Source organism: Bombina bombina, chromosome 10 (genome assembly GCF_027579735.1).
Source record: "Bombina bombina isolate aBomBom1 chromosome 10, aBomBom1.pri, whole genome shotgun sequence".
Lineage (NCBI taxonomy): Eukaryota > Metazoa > Chordata > Amphibia > Anura > Bombinatoridae > Bombina > Bombina bombina.
The window spans coordinates 145,656,882-145,681,609 of NC_069508.1; the positions used below are offsets into that span (position 1 = coordinate 145,656,882).

The following is a 24,728-nucleotide window of genomic DNA, read 5'->3' on the forward strand; positions in this document are numbered from 1 at the left end:
TACTGTGTTTAAACCCAGCTAAGAAGTTTAAGAAGCACCTTTTGGGACTCACAGAGCACTGCTGGTCTGGAGCAGAAACTGCTGGTGATCCAATCACCAGTGTAGTCGGACGACTCAGCTTTGTAACCAACGCTGCTGAATGGATCAGCAGTGGTTCCAGCTCTGGACCAGCAGTGCCCTGCGGGTCCCAAGTGAAAATTCTACTGTGTGTTTACCCCTTTGTTGGGATTAAACACAGAGTAGTGTAGGGTCACTGGTCTTAAAATTATACGCTCTAACAAATTATAGCATCTAATTTTTTTGACTAGTATTGCTGTCTTTAACACATACCTTCAAAACAGAATGTTAAATGTATGCTATATCTTTATATAAGTCATGAAAAATAATCCAAACATTATACTTTCCCCTAAAATCTCTTTACAAAAACATATTTTTTAGCTAATATTGTAGACATGGCTAAACAGATGTTACTGTAAACTGACCTAGAGAAACTGTACACAGAATGGACTAGATTACAAAGAGGGACATGAAACTCAAAATTCAACTTTCATAATTCAGCTGGAGAAAGGAATTTGAAAACAACATCTCTATTTAGTTCTATTCTGAAATGTACTTTCTTTTCTGGGTATCCTTTGTTCAAAAGCATACTTGTGTAGATTCAGGAGTGTGCATGTGTCTGGAAAGGTGTATGACAGAAATGTTGCATCAAGTACTCATTGTTATAAACACTGAGGCATTATTACTGCCGTACTGCGCTCCAGACACGTGCATGTTTCTGAGACTACCTAGTTATGATCCTCAACAAATTAAATTTGATTCTAGAAATAATTTTTTTTTCTAATCGCTTTCACTAGTTGAATCCTAAAAATGTAACTCTGTCCCTTTAACATTTATCGCACGAGGGTTAGTATGGTATGCTCGGCAGTAATTAAAGGGATAGTAAAGTCCAAATAAAACTTTCATTATTCAGATAGGACATGTAATTTAAGACAACTTTCTAATTTACTTTTATCATCAAATTTGCTTTGTTCTCTTCTTATTCTTAGTTGAATGCTAAACCTAGATGGGCTCATATGCTAATTTCTAAGCCCTTGAAGGCCGCCTCTTATCTAAATGCATTTGACAGCTTTTCATAGGCTATAGGGCGTTAGCTCATGTGTTTCAGATAAATAACATTGAGCTCATGCATGTGGAGTTATTTAAGAGTCAGCACTAATTGCCTGAAATGCAAGTCTATCAAAAAATCTGTGATAAGGAGGCCACATAGATAACATTGTGCTCACTCCTGTGGAGTTATTTATGAGTCAGTACAAAAATACATGTCTGTCAAAAGAACTTAAATAAGGCGGCTGTCTGCAGAGGCTTAAATACAAGGTAATTACAGAGGTAAAAAGTGTATTAATATAACCGTGTTGGTTATGCAAAACTGGGGAATGGTAAAAAAAAGTTATTATCTATTTTTTTAAAACAATAAAATTATTGGTGTTTACTATCCCTTTAATGCTGCATGTTGCAGATGCTGAAAGCAATGTTAGAATGTGGTGGTTCAGGGGCGAGCAAGGGGCTTCTATTTTGCATCTCAATTGGGCTGAGAAGAAGGGTAAAAAGGTAAAAAAATGGCTAATCTCTGCCCCTGTCCTTTTGTGCAGACCACAACTACCTAAATACAGCTCTGGACCACTTGCCATTATCCTCAAAACACTTGCAACTCCACCTCCCCTGCCTCGATCCTGCCCATAAAAAACTAGTAACAACACACGCAGCTGCAGCAAGGAGTTTTTACCCCCTTATAATAAGATTTCTGGAACCACCACTGGTTCCTGTATTACATCACAGTGCTATTTTTGCTAAAAAATGACAGTTTTAAATTCTTTGTATGCAGACATTTTGCAATTCAGTTTAATACTTTAACAGAAATACTGACACAATTCATCAGCATTTATTTGTTTTGTTTAAATTGCCTGTAAGAGTAAAAATACTTACCTCTAGCACGCTGGAGAACAGCACTATTCCCGACCCTTCTTCTTAGAGCCCTGGGCCGTAGTAATAGGAGGCTAAGGGGCCCATTTATCAAGGTCCGAACGGAGCTTGTGGGCCTGTGTTTCTGGCGAGTCTTCAGAGTCGCCAGAAACACCAGTTATGAAGCAGCGGTCTAAAGACCGCTGCTACATAACCCTATCCGCCTGCTCTGATGAGGCGGACAGGAATCGCCGGAAATCAACCCGATCGAGTACGATTGACATCTCCCTGCTGGCAGCCGATTGGCCGTGAATCAGCAGGGGGCGGCGTAATGCGTATTGCTCTCCGCATTCAGCGAGGTCTTGCAGACCTGATCCGCACTGTCGGATCAGGTCCGCAAGACCTTTAATAAATATGCCCCTAAGTGTGGGGGATCCCAGAGCCAACATTAATGGAGAAGGGTCTTTAGTGCCGCCCCTGAGATCTGCCTTCCTGAGTCTCCGATTAGCGCGGTATGGGGCTCTAATTAGTAGGTATTAGTTCGACTCTCCACTAGAGGTAGTAAATAACACTGTAAGAAGGGGCTCTAAGAAGAAGGGTCAAGATTAGCGCTGTTCCTTCAGGGCACTAGAGGTAAGTATATAATGCTACCGGTGTTTTATTCCACCTTTAGCAAAGAATAAATTACATTAGTTTAATGAAAACAAATGTAAATGTACCACAAATCTTCAGAATTAATTTTGTTTAAAATGAAACAAATACCAAAAGTGCAGCAGATGAATTTGAAACTAACTTCCTTGAATATTTGTTCTTAAAGATAAGGCTGAACCCAATTGTTTAGCGCTGCTTGTTTATTTTAAAGTATTGGCAATAGGGTTGTGGGAAGAAACTGCTTTCAGTACTTGAGATAAAAAGTTATTTCTATCAAGAGATGGTCAGAGTCCACATCACTTGTGGGATATACTTCCTGTAAATACCATTTTGGATCATTTGTGGACTCTCACTATCATGAAATAAAGAAATGTAGCAAGCAAGTGTAATTTTATTGTAATAAATATCTAGGACAAGTCTAAAAGTTTTCAGTTTTAAAGGGTTTATTTTATTCCCTATCTATGCCCATAAACGGTTAGAGGGTACTTCTGCCAACCGTTTTAATGAATTCTTTCAAAGAGGACATTTTTAAAAATAACATTCCTATGAGACATTACATGCTTGCCACTTTGGATTTCATTTTAATTTCTTTTTTTTAAATTGACTCTAGTGAACGTATTCAATCAGAAACTGTTTCATGGCTGATAAAACAGAAGCCTGGAAATTAACGCCAACGTTCCAATTGGCAGTTGTGATGTTTGATACATAGGTCCTAATGAGACACGTTAAATGGTTTAGATATATATTTTTGGCTAAAAATAGTACCAAAGCCATGATTGTTTATGCTAAATGGATAAGTGTTATTTCAAGTTTTTATTGTCATTTCACCTGGCAGGTTTTCTTTTTAAATTCAGGAATCAAACAGGATCTCTAAAGTTTGAATGTGATAGACTCTTAGTGCTTGATACTCTATAGTTTGCCAGCATGGAGTCAAATTTCATGCTGACCCTTGCATGGCAAACTTAGTTCTCTAAAAAAATAATTAAAAAAAATAAAACTGAATTTGGAATCTGAATCTGCTTTCAATGTAGTTTAACTTGTATTTACTTCTAGTTTTATAAATATGTTGTTTTTTCCCAACTGTACAATTTTAAAACAAACTTGCATCTTAATTCAGAAAAAACAGCAAGAGCTATAGGTGCAACATGCTTAGAAATTATAATCAGACCTGTGAGAAAACTTCATACACGCCCATGAAATTACCCAATTAAAGGCATACTAAACCCAAATTTTTGCTTTCATGATACTAATTTACTCCTGTTATCAAATTTTCTTCATTCTCTTAGTATCTTTATTTGAAAAGCAGGAATGTAAAACTTAAGAGCTGGCACATTTTTGGTTCAGCACCTGGGTAGCGCTTACTGTTGGTTAAATGTAGCCAACAATAACCAAAAATGGACGTCTCCTAAGCTTACATTCCCTTTTTTTAAATAAAGATACCAAGAGAACAAAGAACAAATGATAACAGGAGTAAATTAGAAAGTTGCTTAAAATTGCATGCTATATCCGAATCATGAAAGAATATTTTTTTGGTTTAAGCCCACACGCTAAGGCTGCAAGACTCATTTTACAATAGATAAATAAAGTTCGATTGATGTGCAATAAAGTACAACTTTATTGCTCTTTTGGAAACAAACATAACAGCCAAACGATGGGCATGTGCACCTATTACATTTTACAGTTAGGGCTATAAAGACATTTTGCAGCCTAAGAATATTATTTGCACATATTAGTTAAACCCTGGAACAAACTCTATATAATAGTGTAATGAATACCTGTTATCACTCAAGTTTAAAACCCTTAGTTTTTGCATCTGCCCGATCTCTTCAGGAAGAAATTCCAGCTTGTTGGATCGTAGAGACATTACTGTCACATTCTTGCAATTTCCAATCTGATTGTAAAAATAGAATGATTTAAATCTGATTAGGTCAATAAAACATTTATAAATAAATTAAATAGATACATGTGAGTTTTAAGAAAGTTGTATTACTTTTTGTTGATAAATGATCTCTTAAAGATTAGAAAAACTTGTTAAACAAACTTCTGTGAATTCAACCAAGCTATTAATGTGTAAAGAAATACTGCTTTTAATAGGAACAGCTAAGGCTGAAGATTAAAAAATCATTTTGTTCTTGCATACTGTTCAGCACTCAAAGACCAGCATCTAATGCATACTCCCACGTTGATCTTGGAGTTAAAGAAAGGTTAACAGTATAGCACAACTTGACATACTATTTTGGGACTATAAGCCCTTTAATCATTTGAGCTGGAATGTTTCTTTAAAGGGACGTTGAACACTTTGAGATGATAATATAAAATGATAAATTGTATATATAAAAAAATTCTACAATACACTTTCATTATTTATTTTGTCCCCCGTTCCTGCAATTCCATTCTGAAATTGTGAGCATTTCAGTTCCTGTTAAAAAAAGTGCAGAACACTGTTATATTCCACACATCAATTGGCTGCACACACTAATGACCTATTTATAACTGGCCCTAATTGGCCACAGCAGAGAAAGTAACCTAAGTTACATCAAGGCATTTCCTATTGTTTTATCGACATTAAAACTTTACACTTACATTGTCACTATTTAAACAACTAATGAAACTTTAAAAAATGAAATCTATATGTCAATAACAGACTAATTTGTTCTTTGAATGCATCATTCTATCAAGCATTAATTTAGTGTTTAGTCCCTTTAACTCCCCCTATAGAGATATGAAGGCCTCATAAATGTCCTTTGACATTATCAATTGCATCACAAATTACAGAGCATATGCCATTATCAAATTCCTATTTACTGACATTACATCTTATTCATTCTCTTTTAACATGACAAACAGTAGAAACATTATTTTTTTCAACAGGAGACAAAACAAAAATACATCTCAACATTAAACATTCATGATTCCCACAGAACATGCAAATTTAAAAATTGTCTAATCTACCCCATAAAATAGAAATACTTGAAATAGCACTGTTCTACACACAGAAGAAAATGTTTTTTTTTTTTATATAGCCTGCATCTCCTGGTATAGTTAGTACAGCATTGATGAATATGGCTTCCTCCAATCCTTGCGTGCTCCCTTTGGCGTCCAGATCGTGGGGCCATGCAACGATTGATGGGGGGACTTTAAAAATGCATGGGACAAGCATAAGGTTATACTACAAACTAGATACGTTTATACTGTTAGGTAATATCGGGCAGACTTGCTGGGCCTATGGCTCTTATCTGCCATCAATTTCTATGTTTCTATGTCATCGCTGTGCTAACTACAGCAGGAGATGTGGCCGGAGGATTGCTGGTCTGTTTTCCATAAAGAAAGGTATTGAAGCTTTATTGTAAAGTTTAATGAATGAAAGTGCCCCTGTTTTTAAGAGTATTTTTAAAAACCGGGCACTTATTCATTAAACTTTACATTCATTTTAAAGGGACACTAAAGTCCAAATTAAACTTTCACATTTCAGTTAGTGCATTCAATTTTTTTTTTTTAAAGTTTCAATTTACTTATATTATCAAGTTGAGCAAGATTTTTATATAGTCACTTTCTGAGGCACCAGGTCCTACTGAGCATGTGCAAGAGTGTACCATGTTTATGAGTCTGTGACTCACTGATGGCTGTCACATGATACAGGGAGCAGGAGAATGGAAGGAAATGCAAATTTGTCAAAAAAATCTACTACTCATTAAAAATTGTGTTATGCATTGCGCTACTGCATTGTCTTTTTTACTATGCATTTGTTGGTTATGAAATCATACTGCATTTAATGTGCTTTTAACTCCTTTCAATAAGACTATACTGTTTTACAGTAAGTTTAGGAGTGTGCACCCTCCTACACATACCTAAGTATAATATCATGAAAAGGAACTCGATTTCTACAAAGGATAGGAAGAGAAAGCAATATAGCAGATAGAAGCAAACTGGAAAATTTGTTAAAATTATATGAATAAAGAAAATTGAATTTGCCTCTTCAAAGGGACATTATACCCATTTGCAAAATCACTTTAAAGTGATGCAGCATAACTGTAAAAGTTGACAAGCAAATAACACCTGAACAACTCTATGGGGCCGATTTATGAAGATGCGGGCAGCCACCGATAAATGCCGACAGCATACATTCTCGGCATATATCATTGTACAAGCATTTCTAGTGAAATGCTTGTGCAATGCTGCCCCCTGCACATTTGCGGCCAATTGGCCGCTAGCAGGGGTGTCAATCAACCTGGTCGTATCCAATCGGGCTTATTGCTGTCCACCGTCTCAGAGGTGGCGGACGAGTTAAGGAGCAATTGGCCGCTAGCAGGGGTGTCAATCAACCTGGTCGTATCCAATCAGGCTTATTGCTGTCCATCGTCTCAGAGGTGGCGGACGAGTTAAGGAGCATCTGCTGCTTCATAAATCAACCCATATGGCCCATATTTATCAAGCTACGAACGGAGCTTGAAGGGCCATGTTTCTGGCGAGTCTTCAGACTCGCCAGAAACACAAGTTATGGAGCAGCGGTCTAAAGACCGCTGCTCCATAACCCTGTCCGCCTGCTCTAAGCAGGTGGACAGGAATTGCCGAAATCAACCCGATCGCGTATGATCGGGTTGATAGAAAGCTCCCTGCTGGCGGACGATTGGCCGCGAGTCAGCAGGGGGCGGCGTTGCACCAGCAGCTCTTGTGAGCTGCTGGTGCAATGTTAAATGCGGAGAGCGTATTGCTCTCCGCATTTAGCGAGGTCTTGCGGACCTGATCTGCACTGTCGGATCAGGTCCGCAAGACCTTTGATAAATAGGGGCCTATGTCTCAACACATGTTTTCAGCTTATAAGTGCTCTGTGAACAGTTATCTTCCAGTTGCTGTCAGCTGCATGATGCAAAAACAACAACAACCAATCAGCTTCATCAGTGCTGATGCCACAATTTACTTTACTGTGATCTCATAGGATTTCACAAAAATCTCGCAAGATTTCATAGTTTAATAAAAATGTTCTTTTGTGACTCCGAAGTTTTCAAGTTTTCAATTAAATTCTGTTATCAAATTTGCTTTGTTCCTTTGGTATCCTTTGTTGAAGAGACTCCTAGGTAGGTGTCTAGAGCAGTGGTTCTCAACCAAAATTAACTCAAGGCCCGGTAAATTTTAGCCGACGTGTCAAAGGCCCTGTAGTGTGTGTGTGTGTGTACATATATACTGTGCATACACACATACAGTGGGGCAAAAAAGTATTTAGTCAGCCACCAATTGTACAAGTTTTCCCACTTAAGAAGATGAGAGAGGCCTGTAATTTTCATCATAGGTATACCTCAACTATGAGAGACAAAATGTGGAAACAAATCCAGGCAATCACATTGTCTGATTTGGAAAGAATTTATTTGCATATTATGGTGGAAAATAAGTATTTGGTCACCTACAAAAAAGCAAGATTTCTGACTCTCACAGACCTGTATCTTCTTTTTTAAGAGGCTCCTCTGTCCTCCACTCATTACCTCTATTAATGGCACCTGTTTGAACTTGTTATCAGTATAAAAGACACCTGTCCACAACCTCAAACAGTCACACTCCAAACTCCACTATGGTGAAGACCAAAGAGCTGTCGAAGGACACGAGAAACAAAATTGTAGACCTGCACCAGTCTGGGAAGACTGAATCTGCAATAGGCAAGCAGCTTGGTGTGAAGAAATCAACTGTGGGAGCAATAATTAGAAAATGGAAGACATACAAGACCACTGATAATCTCCCTCGATCTGGGGCTCCATGCAAGATCTCACCCTGTGGGGTCAAAATGATCACAAGAACGGTGAGCAAACATCCCAGAACCACGCAGGGGGACCTAGTGAATGACCTGCAGAGAGTTGGGACCAACATAACAAAGGCTACCATCAGTAACACACTACGCTGCCAGAGACTCAGATCCTGCAGTGCCAGACGTGTCCCCCTGCTTAAGCCAGTACATGTCTGGGCCCGTCTGAAGTATGCTAGAGAGCATTTGGATGATCCAGAAGCGGATTTGTGAGAATGTCATATGGCCAGATGAAACCAAAGAAGAACTGTTTGGTAGAAACACAACTCGTCGTGTTTGGAGGAGAGAGAATGCTGAGTTGCAACCAAAGAACACCATGCCTACTGTGAAGCATGGGGGTGGCAACATCATGCTTTGGGGCTGTTTCTCTGCAAAAGGAACAGGACGACTGATCCGTGTACATGAAAGAATGAATGGGGCCATGTATTGTGAGATTTTGAGTGCAAACCTCCTTCCATCAGCAAGGGCACTGAAGATGAAACGTGGCTGGGTCTTTCAGCATGACAATGATCCCAAACACAACGCCCGGGCAACGAAGGAGTGGCTTCGTAAGAAGCATTTAAAGGTCCTGGAGTGGCCTAGCCACTGTCCAGATCTCAACCCCATAGAAAATCTTTGGAGGTAGTTGAAAGTCTGTGTTGCCCAGCGACAGCCCCAAAACATCACTGCTCTAGAGGAGATCTGCATGCAGGAATGGGCCAACATACCAGCAACAGTGTGTGACAAACTTGTGAAGACTTACAGAAAACGTTTGACCTCTGTCATTACCAACAAAGGATATATAACAAAGTATTGAGATGAACTTTTGATATTGATCAAATACTTATTTTCCACCATAATTTGCAAATACATTCTTTCCAAATCAGACAATGTGATTGTCTGGATTTGTTTCCACATTTTGTCTCTCATAGTTGAGGTATACCTATGATGAAAATTACAGGCCTCTCTCATCTTCTTAAGTGGGAGAACTTGCACAATTGGTGGCTGACTAAATACTTTTTTGCCCCACTGTATATATATATAAATAAATAATGCATTGGTATAAGAGGGGGAAGAAAATATATACATTCATTGGTGTCAGTGGGCTGGTATCACTCAACTGCAGTGCCCAGGTCCAGTCCTATCTGCTCCTTGTCCCACACTGTCCTCCCACTGCACTGCCGCTATATGTGCACAGTATACACGCACATGTGCACTGGCACTCTGACAGGCCTGCCTGGTATTTCTTATGTGTTGAGTGGCAGGCCTGTCACAGCTCGCAGTGGGGGCAATCAGGTTGTGGCCCACCAGGAGGGCTGTCAAGGCCTGGTACTGGGCCATGGCCCATCTGTTGTGAAACCAAGGTCTAGAGCACTACATGGCAGGAAATAATGCTTCCATCTAGTGCTAGTTGCAAATTCTTGCAAAACTGCTGCCATATAGTGCTCCAGATATGTGCACGCTCTTAAACATTCATCCCTGCTTTTCCAAAAAAGAAAGAAGAAAATTTGATAATTAAAGTAAATTAGAAAGTTTTTTAAAATTGCATGCTCTATCAAAATAAACCCTTAACCCCTTGACCCAAACGGACGTAGACATGCGGTAAAGAAGCTCATTGTACTGCATAATGTAGATCTACGTCACAGCTGCAGGAAGCTGTTCCTGAGCTTAAGTCATCTGTTTTCATATGGTAACAGAGCACGATCGATGCTCTGTTACCATAAAAAAGGCAGATGCTAGATTGTTACAGACATATGAAGATCAACTGCTTGTGCTGGCAGGAAGTGTGGGATGATAGGCAGGAGGCAGGTGGGCGGCACAAATGCGAAGGGGGGAGGGAGGGGCCCAATGCTACAGAATAAAAATTTGAGGGAGGAATGGGAAGCTACACTATGGCAAAAATGGAATTTGAAGGGTGGCACCCTAACTAATCGTCGCTGAGAGAGGAGAGGTAGTGGGCACCACTACACTACAGAAAAAACATACATTAGAAAATAAATAAAAATAATACAAAACATCATATAAACTGGGTACTGGCAGACTGCTGCCAATACCTAATATGGCAACCACTAGTAGGAGGGTTAAAGAGCTGTTTGGGGGATGACTAGGGAGGTGGTAGGGTTGAGGAGGGTTCACTACACTGCAGGGAAAAAAACTTCATACTGGCAGACTATCTGCCAGTATCTAAGATGGTGGTGACCAGTGGGAGGTAGGTGAGGGAAGAGAGCTGTTTTGGAGGGATCAGGTAGGGATCAGGGCGTGGGAGGTGTTAGGTAGGAGGGTAATCTCTTCATTGCATCAATAGCATTTCTGCTATTTCTGAACAAAGGGGATCCCAGAGAAGATTTTACAACCATTTGTCATATGACTGCAGTAGTTGTGTGTTTGCAAAAAAGTTAACAATTTTTTTATGTGATCGTATCGGGTGGCCAAATAGTGGCATCAAATATACCAAATTGGCCTAGATCAATATCTTGGGTTGTCTACTTTAAAAATATGTATATTTTTCATAAGTTAATAAAAAATTAACAATCTCTTGTTTTGTTAAAACAAAGTGATAGCAAACATGCTAAAAATTATTTGGTACTTTGACCAAGTTTTTCTCTGAAATTCTCAGTGGCGAATGGGTTAAACTGATGAGGGAAACAATGCACTCCCCCTTGCAAGTCCTAGGACTAATATCCTTATTGGCTGCTTTAAGTCTCTTTACAAAGAGATGTGGCTAATGCTACTGAGGACATTTTTAGATAAAATATCTTCCTTCCTTAGAGATGTTCAGGTGATATTTTTTTTAGTCAGCTTTTTATAGCTAAGCTACATCACTCTCAAGTGCCTCAACATTTGGGTATTATGTTCCTTTAATATTGTGTTTAGCCTTATGTACATCTGATTTATTGTTAATGTATTTGGGTCTATCAGTTCTGCTAGGATGCAATGTCTGTTATCTACCATCCTCTATTTTGTAGGAATAGCTAAAGATAATTAAAATGGCCTGATTACTTTTGTTTAACTTATTTTCTAATTAAGCACTTAATATGGCTGTAGAACACAATTACACCTTCATCATACTTACTTCCCTGGGCAGCTCTGTAAGGAAATTTTCATCAACAGCTAATGTTCGAAGACTGTGTAGATATCCAATTGTGGGAGGTAAGGATTCCAACTCATTACAGCTGCAATCAAACTCTTCTAATAATGATAAACTGAAAGTTTAGAGAGAGATTTATTAGGCATATCAGACATTTTCAACATTAATCAGTCAACATGAACAGATATAATCACATTGAACATTTTAATACTGAGTGAAGACTTATTGATTCCATATACTCCGAAGACATTTTCTGATTTTTTATTATTATTTTTTGAGGTCAGAACATTTTGGGGAAACAAATGATGACTTTAACTTGAAGTATGCTGGTTTAAAGGGATAAGGAAATTAAAATTTCATGATTTAGATAGAGCTCAAAAACATAAAAAAAAAAACCCCACCAAAAAGGTCTTATTACTTCTACTAAGCAATATATCTCTTACTTTGGAAATTTTTTGCTGAAACTTAGCTTGTGTCCATTAAAGAGCGTATAGGTAGAACTATATATATATATATATATATACACATACATACATATATATACAGTATATATATATATATATATATATATATATATATATATGTCCTATATATATATATATATACTGTGTATATATAATATATATATATATATATATATACAGTATATATATATATATATATATATATATATATATATATATATATATATATCATAGGCGTATTTAGGTTTTGTGCTGCCCTAGGCACTCAAAATTCTGCTTCCCCCCAAAGGTTCAGGCCGTTTTCCCCCTTAATATTTTTTTGGGGTCAGTGTGTAAAATGTTTTTTGTTTTTTTATTTCATAACAATTCAAAAAAAAAAAAATGGGTTAGCAAAACACTTGCATACAAGTGGGTTAAATTGCATGCATCTCATACCATTTTCTCCCTGAGAGATGGGAGAGAAAAGAAGGGAAGGGGAGAAAGGGGAGGGAAAGGAAAGAAGGGAGAGAGAGAGAGAGAGAGAGAGAGAGAGAGAGAGAGAAAGAGAAGAGTGGAGAGGGAGAGGAGAAAAGGGGGGAGGGAAAGAAAGGAGTGAAAGAAGGGAGCATGGGAGGGAGTTGAGCGAAAGAAGGGAGGGAGGGAAAGAAAGAAAGAAAGAAAGAAAGAAGGGAGGGAGTTGAGGGAGGAAGGGAGGGAGAAAGGGAAAGATGAAGGGAGGGAAAGAAGAGTACACTTTTAAACAATCACTGCCCTTCACGTGCAACAACATACAGTAATTACCATCATTCAAGTAATGAAACCTTTTAAGTGTCCGTTTACTATTTACTGAATGCATTTACTGAATGCAGAGAAATCTATCTATTAGTAGCTAACATACATTAGCGCTTAGAGTTTATGATTAGACATCACAAGCTGATCTAAGCCGTGCACAGACGCATCCAGTCTGTTAGTTACTAAGACCTGCAATAAGCACTGCGCTGGCAGACCCACCACAGCTGACACGGGGAGGCTGCATATCGGCACAAGGTCTTCTCCTCCAGCCTCACCTTGTAATCATACCCCCGGGCAAGTTTCTCACCAAGAACGCTTCCACTGCAAAAATGCCGGCGACCCTAAATGAAGCAACGGTTTAAAGGAGCAGTGCCTGTGAAGAGCGGCCTTAATCAGCACACGTGCCTTGTCTTCTCTGTAAAAGCCTGCACTTTATCGATCACTGTACTGTGTGCTGGCTTTTAGAGAGAGGATAGGGCAGATGTGCTGCCCCTCCCAAATCTGCCTCCCTAGGCACCGGACTTGTTGGCCTAGGCCATAATACGCCCCTGATATATATATATATGTATTGTTACAAAGATTATTGCAAACACTGTTGCCATAGTGCTTATGAAACATGGATGCTCCCAAGCAATACTTAGGCATTTATTGATTATGAGGCGAATTCCCTCTATCGTTTGCAAGTTTACTCATTTGAGTCTTCAACAGATATTTATGAAGCTGCGGTTTAAACCACCGCTTCTTAAACCCTTTAACCAACTTAGATTTGGCAGATAAAAATCATCCTGGACTCATTCGAACGTGATGATTGACAAGCCCCTCCCAAATCTGCCTCCCTAGGCACCGGCCTTGTTGGCCTAGGCCATAATACGCCCCTGATATATATATATGTATTGTTACGAAGATTATTGCAAACACTGTTGCCATAAAGTGCTTATGAAACATGGATGCTCCCAAGCAATACTTAGGCATTTATTGATTATGAGGCGAATTCCCCCTATCGTTTGCAAGTTTACTCATTTGAGTCTTCAACGGATATTTATGAAGCTGCGGTTTAAACCACCGCTTCTTAAACCCTTTAACCAACTTAGATTTGGCAGATAAAAATCATCCTGGACTCATTCGAACGTGATGATTGACAAGCCCTGCTATCATGCAATTGGTTGTGTGAGAGCAGGGGGAGACATTGCACAAGCAATTGCTCGTGCAGAGCTAAATATGGGGGAACAAACGTGCTTCAGAATTTGGGATGAAATGTAGACATGGAGGCCTATTTATCAAAGGTCTTGCGCACCTGATCCGACAGTGCGGATCAGGTCCTCAAGACCTCGCTGCCCCCTGCAGACTCGCGGCCAATAGGCCGCCAGCAGGGAGGTGTCAATCAACCCGATTGTACTTGATCGGGTTGAATTGTGGTGATTCCTGTTCGCCTGCTCAGAGCAGGCGGACAGGGTTATGGAGCAGCAGTCTTTAGAAACATACGGAGCTTTATAAATGGGCCTCATGTTCACAATATTAAGAAATCTAGCCCTTAGAATGCTTTTATAAAAAGGTGCTACATTAATAAAAAAAAATGATATCTGAGTCAAGAAAGATTAATATGATTTCAATAGCCATTTAAGGAGCAGATTACGAGTGGCGCATTGACAGTTACGCGTGAGGAAAAAAGGCTTTATTGCGGGTGTCTGCATGCATCAGGGTTTACTGCTCGTATTACAAGTTGAAAGTAAATGCGATCGCTTAAGTGCAATCACAATTTATGCTAGAATGATTACTGCGTACTCAGAGCTCTGGTTGACTGTTTTGCGAAACAAAAACGTGTCACAAAACACATCATAAATACTTTACAAAGTACAGTTACACTCATAATAACACTATCTATTAAAAATGATTAATATATTTATATATATATATATATATATATATATATATATATATATATATATATATATCATTTTATAAGGCCTAGATTTGGAGTTTGGCGTTAGCCGTGAAAACCAGTGTTAGAGGCTCCTAACGCTGGTTTTAGGCTAACTCCGGTATTTGGAGTCACTCAAAAAAGGGTCTAACGCTCACTTTTCAGCCGCGACTTTTCCATACTGCAGATCCCCTTACGTCAATTGCGTATCCTATCTTTTCAATGGGATCTTTCTAACTCCGGTATTTAGAGTCGTGTCTAAAGTGAGCGTTAGAAATCTAACGACAAAACTCCAGCCGCAGAAAAAAGTCAGTAGTTAAGAGCTTTCTGGGCTAACGCCGGTTCATAAAGCTCTTAACTACTGTACTCTAAAGTACACTAACACCCATAAACTACCTATGTACCCCTAAACCGAGGTCCCCCCACATCGCCGCCACTCGATTTATTTTTTTTAACCCCTAATCTGCCGACCGCAAAGCGCCGCCAGCTAAATTATCCCTATGTACCCCTAATCTGCTGCCCCTAACACCGCCGACCCCTGTATTATATTTATTAACCCCTAACCTGCCCCCCACAACGTCGCAGCCAGCTACCTACAATAATTAACCCCTAATCTGCCGACCGCAAAGCGCCGCCACCTAAATTACAGCTATGTACCCCTAATCTGCTGCCCCTAACACCGCCGACCCCTATATTATATTTATTAACCCCTAATCTGCCGCCCTCAACGTCGCCTCCACCTGCCTACACTTATTAACCCCTAATCTGCCGAGCGGACCGCACCGCTATTATAATAAAGTTATTAACCCCTAATCCGCCTCACTAACCCTATAATAAATAGTATTAACCCCTAATCTGCCTTCCCTAACATCGCCGACACCTAACTTCAATTATTAACCCCTAATCTGCCGACCGGAGCTCACCGCTATTCTAATAAATGTATTAACCCCTAAAGCTAAGTCTAACCCTAACACTAACACCCCCCTAAGTTAAATATAATTTTAATCTAACGAAATTAATTAACTCTTATTAAATAAATTATTCCTATTTAAAGCTAAATACTTACCTGTAAAATAAATCCTAATATAGCTACAATATAAATTATAATTACATTGTAGCTATTTTAGGATTAATATTTATTTTACAGGCAACTTTGTAATTATTTTAACCAGGTACAATAGCTATTAAATAGTTAAGAACTATTTAATAGTTACCTAGTTAAAATAATAACAAAATTACCTGTAAAATAAATCCTAACCTAAGTTACAATTAAACCTAACACTATACTATCATTAAATTAATTAAATAAAATACCTCCAATTACCTACAATTAAACCTAACACTACACTATCAATACATTAATTAAATACAATATGTACAAATAACTACAATGAAATAAACTAACTAAAGTACAAAAAATAAAAAAGAACTAAGTTACAAAAAATAAAAAAATATTTACAAACATAAGAAAAATATTACAACAATTTTAAACTAATTACACCTACTCTAAGCCCCCTAATAAAATAACAAAGACCCCCAAAATAAAAAATGCCCTACCCTATTCTAAATTACTAAAGTTCAAAGCTCTTTTACCTTACCAGCCCTGAACAGGGCCCTTTGCGGGGCATGCCCCAAGAAGTTCAGCTCTTTTGCCTGTAAAAAAAAACATACAATACCCCCCCCCCAACATTACAACCCACCACCCACATACCCCTAATCTAACCCAAACCCCCCTTAAATAAACCTAACACTAAGCCCCTAAAGATCATCCTACCTTGTCTTCACCTCACCAGGTATCACCGATCCGTCCTGGCTCCAAAATCTTCATCCAACCCAAGCGGGGGCTAGACATCCATCATCCGGTGGCTGAAGAGGTCCAGAAGAGGCTCCAAAGTCTTCATCCTATCCGGGAAGAAGAGTAGATCCGGACCGGCAACCATCATCTTCCAAGCAGCATCTTCTATCTTCATCCGATGAGGACCGGCTCCATCCTGAAGACCTCCGACGGAACAACCAATAGAATGCAAGCTCAATCTGATTGGCTGATTGGATCAGCCAATCGGATTGAACTTGATTCTGATTGGCTGATTCCATCAGCCAATCAGAATATTCCTACCTTAATTCCGATTGGCTGATAGAATCCTATCAGCCAATCGGAATTCGAGGGACGCCATCTTGGATGACGTCCCTTAAAGGAACCGTCATTCTTCAGTTGGACGTCGCCGGATGAAGATGGGTCCGCGTCGGTGGTCTTCAGGATGGAGCCGGTCCTCATCGGATGAAGATAAAAGATGCCGCTTGGAAGATGATGGTTGCCGGTCCGGATCTACTCTTCTTCCCGGATAGGATGAAGACTTTGGAGCCTCTTCTGGACCTCTTCAGCCACCGGATGATGGATGTCTAGCCCCCGCTTGGGTTGGAAAAGATTTTGGAGCCAGGACGGATCGGTGATACCTGGTGAGGTGAAGACAAGGTAGGATGATCTTCAGGGGCTTAGTGTTAGGTTTATTTAAGGGGGGTTTGGGTTAGATTAGGGGTATGTGGGTGGTGGGTTGTAATGTTGGGGGGGGGTATTGTATGTTTTTTTTTACAGGCAAAAGAGCTGAACTTCTTGGGGCATGCCCCGCAAAGGGCCCTGTTCAGGGCTGGTAAGGTAAAAGAGCTTTGAACTTTAGTAATTTAGAATAGGGTAGGGCATTTTTTATTTTGGGGGTCTTTGTTATTTTATTAGGGGGCTTAGAGTAGGTGTAATTAGTTTAAAATTGTTGTAATATTTTTCTTATGTTTGTAAATATTTTTTTATTTTTTGTAACTTAGTTCTTTTTTATTTTTTGTACTTTAGTTAGTTTATTTCATTGTAGTTATTTGCACATATTGTATTTAATTAATTTATTGATAGTGTAGTGTTAGGTTTAATTGTAGGTAATTGGAGGTATTTTATTTAATTAATTTAATGATAGTATAGTGTTAGGTTTAATTGTAACTTAGGTTAGGATTTATTTTACAGGTAATTTTGTTATTATTTTAACTAGGTAACTATTAAATAGTTCTTAACTATTTAATAGTTATTGTACCTGGTTAAAATAATTACAAAGTTGCCTGTAAAATAAATATTAATCCTAAAATAGCTACAATGTAATTATAATTTATATTGTAGCTATATTAGGATTTATTTTACAGGTAAGTATTTAGCTTTAAATAGGAATAATTTATTTAATAAGAGTTAATTAATTTCGTTAGATTAAAATTATATTTAACTTAGGGGGGTGTTAGTGTTAGGGTTAGACTTAGCTTTAGGGGTTAATACATTTATTAGAATAGCGGTGAGCTCCGGTCGGCAGATTAGGGGTTAATAATTTAAGTTAGGTGTCGGCGATGTTAGGGAGGGCAGATTAGGGGTTAATACTATTTATTATAGGGTTAGTGAGGCGGATTAGGGGTTAATAACTTTATTATAATAGCGGTGCGGTCCGCTCGGCAGATTAGGGCTTAATAAGTATAGGCAGGTGGAGGCGACGTTGTGGGGAGCAGATTAGGGGTTAATAAATATAATATAGGGGTCGGCGGTGTTAGGGGCAGCAGATTAGGGGTACATAGGGATAATGTAAGCAGCGGCGGTTTACGGAGCGGCAGATTAGGGGTTAATAATAATATGCAGGGGTCAGCGATAGCGGGGGCGGCAGATTAGAGGTTAATAAGTGTAAGATTAGGGGTGTTTAGACTCGGGGTACATGTTAGAGTGTTAGGTGAAGACGTAGGAAGTGTTTACGCATAGCAAACAATGGGGCTGCGTTAGGAGCTGAACGCGGCTTTTTTGCAGGTGTTAGGTTTTTTTTCAGCTCAAACAGCCCCATTGTTTCCTATGGGGGAATCGTGCACGAGCACGTTTTTGAGGCTGGCCGCTTGCGTAAGCAACTCTGGTATCGAGAGTTGAAGCTGCGTTAAATATGCTCTACGCTCCTTTTTTGGAGCCTAACGCAGCCTTTATGTGGACTCTCAATACCAGAGTTATTTTTATGGTGCGGCCAGAAAAAAGCCGGCGTTAGCTTTTCGGGTCGTTACCGACAAAACTCCAAATCTAGCCGTAAGTGTGTACAGATATATTTATATGTGTATGTATGTATTTACAGACTATTTGGAATATTTGTAATTTTTAATTAATTGTGTGTAGTAATAAAAAAAGGTTTATATATCTTTATATATATATATATATATATATATATATATATATATATATATATATATATATATATATATATATACACGGTGCTTTTTTGTAAAAGAAAAGGTGCCGGTCCTTATTGATTTTTGATTGATATTTTCTCCTCAGTAACTTTGAGAAAAGCAAAAGGGACAAGATTATTTATGTTTGATGTATTTTGCAACCCTCTCTTGTGAAAACTAGAGTATTTACATGATTATTACAAATATTACCTCTTTGAGTTGGCAGAGGTGGGGGTACTTAGTGCCAGTGAGTACCCCCACAAAAAATCCCTGTATATATATATATATATTTATATACACTGATCAGCCTTAACATTTAAACCAATCACAGGTGAAGTGAATAACATTGATTATATTGTCACAATGGCACCTGTCAAGGGGTGGGATATATTAGGCAGCAAGTGAACAGTCAGTTCTTCATGTGTTGGAAGCATGGTCAGGTGAAGAGATCTGAGTGAATTTGACAAGGGCCAAATAGTGATGGCTAGCTGACTGGGTCAGAGCATCTCTAAAAGGGCAAGTCTGAGGGGTGTGCCTAGTATGCAGTGGTTAGTACCTACCAAAAGTGATGCAAGGAAGCACAACCAGTGAACCAGTGTCAGGGTCATTGGCGCACATGACTCATTGATGCGAGTTTGGAGCAAAGTCTAGTCCATCAGATCCTATCCCACAGAAGAGCTACTGTAGCTGAAATTGCTAATAAAATTAATGCTGGCCATGATAGAAGGGTTCAGAACACACAGTGCATGGCAGTTTGCTGCGTATCGGCCTGCGTGGCCGCAGAACAGTCATAGTACCCACCGTTTCCTGGGCAGGAGATGGCAGCAGGATGCACTATGAAAAGAAGGCAGGTTGGTGGAGGCAGTGTTATGCTATTGGTAATGTTCTGCTGGGTCTTGGCATTCATGTGGATGTTACTTTGACACATACCACCTACCTAGAGTTTGTTGCAGACCACGTACACCCCTTCATGGCAATGGTCTTGCCTGATGGCAGTGACCTCTTTCAGCAGGAAAATACACCCTGCCACACTGCAAAAATTGTTCAGGAATGGTTTGAGGAACATGACAAAGAGTTCAAGGTGTAGCCTTGGCCTTCAAAATTCCACAGATCTCAATCCGATTTCTTGTGAAATGTTTGTGCAATGCCGCCCCCTGAACATTCACGGCCAATCGGCCGCTAGCAGGGGGTGTCAATCATCCCAATCATCCCAAGCATACGCTGCTTTTTTAAATCTATCCCCAAGCATTGACGCATTAGAGCTGTTTTGGCAGCACGATGGGGACCTACACGATATAAGGCAGGTGGTTTTAATGTTGTGGCTGCAAGTTTTAGATATTTGGAGGTTTGGTGTGTAACTGTTTTTTTAATCTTAAGGGGTTAAGACTTATTCCAGAACTTGCATTAGGGTTAGCACCATTAGCGCACTGGAACAAAAAAGCCGTTGTCAAAAAAAAGCATCAATGCTCTACTGGGAGCAAGAGCCATATATGTGTAGCCACCAATCGTCAGCTTCTGAGCCTACCTAGGTATACTTTAAAACAAAGAATTCAAAGAAAATGAAACAAATTATATAAAAATAAATTGGAAAGTTATTTAAAATTACACAATCTATCTGAATCACGAAAGAAAGTATTTGGCTTTTATGTCCCTTTAAGCCATTTAGGGCTGAGTCATTTCATAACCCTGTGTTAGAGCTGTTTTAATTGTTTGGCACAGTCACAAAAGGTTGCTGAAAAACTATATACTTGTCACTTAGTATAAAACAATGTATAATAGCCACTATAATTAATGTGGCATAGATATCAGCTTATTCACTCAAAGATTAGTTCCCAACAGGAGAATTCTTATCTCCATAAACAAGTAAACACTGCTCACCTACCAACCCGGGGACCCAGACTTTCAGGTTTTCGGGGCAGGGAATCCGGTTCCAACCGAGTCTACTCACGTCACGGACCCACGGTATTCAAACTCCGTGGTCCGTCTAAAGTACTGTGCCTGCTACACCTTATGCCTACGTCCGTCTTCTTCTGGGTACGTCACCACTATCGCGGTCGAGCAATCACGTGTTAGGTGTAATCCAATGGGAAAAAGCCGGCAATCCCGGTACACGAACCAATCTTATGGCTTGTACAAGATACTTCACTGGAGCAATCAGTCCATGTACAAAATAAAGTGTATCTTTATTTTCACAGGTTGAAAAGACCTCAGAGTCCACAGATCAGCTTCAAGGGTGTAGTGTGTCAGTTTGGTTTACGTGTTTCGACGTGAGCCGTAATCATAGCCTGTACAATCTGGCACACTGAACCTATTTCAATGGTTAAAAGAACAATGATTGGTTAATTAACAAATTAAAAATTTGCATAAACACACCCTTAAACCATGTTAAAAGTTATCAGTGCTATTCAACATGGAAACAAAACCATATAAGAAATAAACGCCTAGATTACGAGTTTGGCAATAACAGGGGTGCGTTGCTAATGAGGCTTTTTTCTAATGAGTCTATTAACATCAATTAATGTGTCAAATTAATCAAAATCAGAAGTCGGTGCAAAATTTAAACCATAAAAAAGCACTTTGAGTTGTTCCCTAGTTAATTAATGTTTAGAAAGGTTTATCACATTGACGGTTTTTACTTGGATTGGGATTGATTCCTGTTTCCCCTCAGTTGATATCGTTCCTGAGTATTTTTGTGTATTTGCCCCTGCCCCCCACCTCCTGTGTCTATTCTGTCTATGGGAAAAACCTGCTCCAATATAGTGGAGTCACCTGAAACCCTAGGGTTAAGAGTGGTGAAAGAGGAATGGGAGGACTGGGTAGATTTACTTGGCACATATCTTGAATGTTGTTGTGAGGGACCAGCTGATGTTTTGGGCATATTAGGGTCTTTAGATCTAACTACTGGTTCAATAGCTGTTACAATGTCCAGTGTGTTATTCTTAAGAACACCCGGAGGCTTGCTTACAAGCTCCTCACCAATAGAGGATAATCCATCATCGGACTGTGGGTGGCCCCTCCCTTTCTGAGAAAGAAACTTTTCTGTTTTTCTTGTAGGCAAGATGCTTTAAAATATTAATTTCTTATATGGTTTTGTTTCCATATTGAATAGCACTGATAACATTTAACATGGTTTAAGGGTGTGTTTATGCAAATTTTTAATTTGTTAATTAACCAATCATTGTTCTTTTAACCATTGAAATAGGTGCAGGGTGCCAGATTGTACAGGCTATGATTACGGCTCACGCCGAAACACGTAAGCCAATCTGACACACTACACCCTTGAAGCTGATCTGTGGACTCTGAGGTCTTTTTAACCTGTGAAAATAAAGATACGTTTTATTTTGTACACGGACTGATTGCTCCTTTTTCCAGTGAAGTTAATTGTTTGAAACTCATATGAATAACACATAAATTGTAACTTTATATCTACTCACAGAAATTATACCTCATTCTTTTTCAACATACCAAGCATTTTTAGAAAATAACTTGAAATTACAGAAATGATATAATGTGGTAAAACACCACCATATGAAATGCTAAAAACAAAAGGGATATTTTTGTGTCATTTCCATGTCATACATGGTAAATTGTAATTGTAATGTAAAGGCACTTTTCAGTGCAGTCTATTTTCTAACACCCCTCTCTCACCAACTTTAAAGCCCCAAAACTGCAGAGTGTAGTTTTTTTATTTAAAAAAAATGCGACTTTTTTTAAATAAAAAACTATTATGCCCTCTCTTATGAGCGCATTTGGGGCACTTTTAGAAAATTAACCAGAGATCTAATCTCTGGTTTATTTTCAGAGCGCTAATTGCTCCCACGAGGTCGCGGTAGCAATAACCAGCCACTTGCAAATGTGTCCGTTTGCAGAAGCGCAATAATTTAGCGCTCCACTTGTAATCTAGCCCATAGTGTTCAATAAAAAAATAATAATTAAAAATGCAGTGTGAGCATGCACCTATTCTCTTTATAGAATCTAGTGCTAGAGCTTCTGATTGGCTGTAGCTTCTGCTTCTATAACGGAAGAAACAGCAGTGGACAAGTGGGAAGGAGGAAGAGTCCATTTAAATGTTGTTGCATAAACTTTTGAATTATCTTTTGAATTTATTTTTTTTCTTGCGATGCTTAACCCTATAACTGCTGAGCCATTTCCACCACTGTGCTCAGCTGTTTTGCAGTTTTTAGATGCTGCTCACATTTAGGCCCTACTATAGGCCATTTTTCAGTGAGAAACCCACTCATATTATATATCTTCTTTATTTAAAGAGACCCAGAAGATTCAAGCTATGCCATTATTTTATGTATATATCATGATGGGTAAGAAACCTGCAACAAAAAAAGAGAAAAAATGTTTAACAAACTAATGGCTAGATTACGAGTTTTGCGTTATGAGGGGTGCGGTGCTAACTTGCACGTTATTGTCACGCTCACTTACCTACAGCGCTGGTATTACAGGTTTTCAGAAACCCGGCGTTATTAGGCAAGAAGTGAGCGTAGAGCAAAATTGAGCTCCATACCGCACTCCAATACCAGCGCTGCTTAAGTCAGTGGTGAGCTGGTTTTACGTGCTCGTGCACGATTTCCCCATAGACATCAATGGGGAGAGACAGCTGAAAAAAAGCCTAACACCTGCAAAAAAGCAAACTAAATTTAAGTTTACACCTAACACCCTAACATGAACCCTGAGTCTAAACACCTCTAATCTTACATTTATTAACCCCTAATCTGCCGCCCAAGACATCGCCGACACCTACATTATACTTATTAACCCCTAATCTGCCGCTCCGGACATCACCGCCACTATAATAAACATATTAACCCCTAAACCGCCGCACTCCCGCATCACAAACACTAGTAAAATATTATTAACCCCTAATCTGCCACCCCTAACATCGCCGCCACTTACATTACTGTTATTAACCCCTAATCTGCCACCCCCAACGTTGCTGCCACTATACTAAAGTTATAAACCCCTAAACCTAAGTCTAACCCAAACCCTAACACCCCCTAACTTAAATATAATTAAAAGAAATCTAAATAAAAATTCCTATCATTACCTAAATAATTCCTATTTAAAACTAAATACTTACCTATAAAATAAACCCTAAGCTAGCTACAATATAACTAATAGTTACATTGTAGCTAGCTTAGGGTTTATTTTTATTTTACAGGCAAGTTTGTATTTATTTTAACTAGGTAGACTAGTAAATAGTTATTAACTATTTACTAACTACCTAGCTAAAATAAATACAAATTTACCTGTAAAATAAAACCTAACCTGAGTTACAATAACACCTAACCTTACACTACAATTAAATACATTACCTAAATTAAATACAATTACCTAAATTACAAAAACAAACAAACACTAAATTACACAAAATAAAAAAAGAAATGATCAGATATTTAAAATAATTACACCTAATCTAATAGCCCTATCAAAATAAAAAAGCCCCCCCTAAATAAAAAAAACCCCTAGCCAGGCGGAGCGAGCGGTCGACTAAGATGGCCGCAGCATTCTGAGGCTCTTGCACAGACCGGGTGTTTTAAGCTTATTTCCAGCTTCATCCAACTGAATTGCTACCCACAGGCCGGCGGGTAACTGCTGGTGCTCGGAGAGATCAATACCAACGCTAGATACCTGCATCCTGTGATATCTGGGACCGTTTTCTGGTGGCGCCTTAGAGGCCTAGTTGACGGCGGCGCAGTGGAAAGATGCCAGCAGCTATCAGGCCATCTACATACCTAACCGGGGCTAACATTCGCAGAGAAGTTTGGACCTGCTGGTGACCGGTTTGGATGTTGAAGTGTACCGGCACTTGCAAATACTCCCCGCACAGACTGGCTGATCTGACAATACCTCGGAGGGCCGGAGCTCCGCTCC

At 39.0% G+C, this 24,728-nt stretch overlaps 1 protein-coding gene across 1 annotated transcript in view; it reads right to left on the reverse strand.

Moving 5' to 3' along the window:
• The window catches only part of LRRC7 (leucine rich repeat containing 7), a 518,594-nt gene that overhangs the window by 247,535 nt on the left and 246,331 nt on the right, over positions 1-24,728 (reverse strand). The window contains exons 10-11 of the mRNA XM_053693367.1: positions 11,454-11,583; positions 4,386-4,501 (exon numbers count right to left, since the gene is read on the reverse strand). Coding sequence (XP_053549342.1) covers positions 4,386-4,501; positions 11,454-11,583 — 246 coding nt within the window. The remainder of the gene's footprint in view (positions 1-4,385; positions 4,502-11,453; positions 11,584-24,728) is intronic.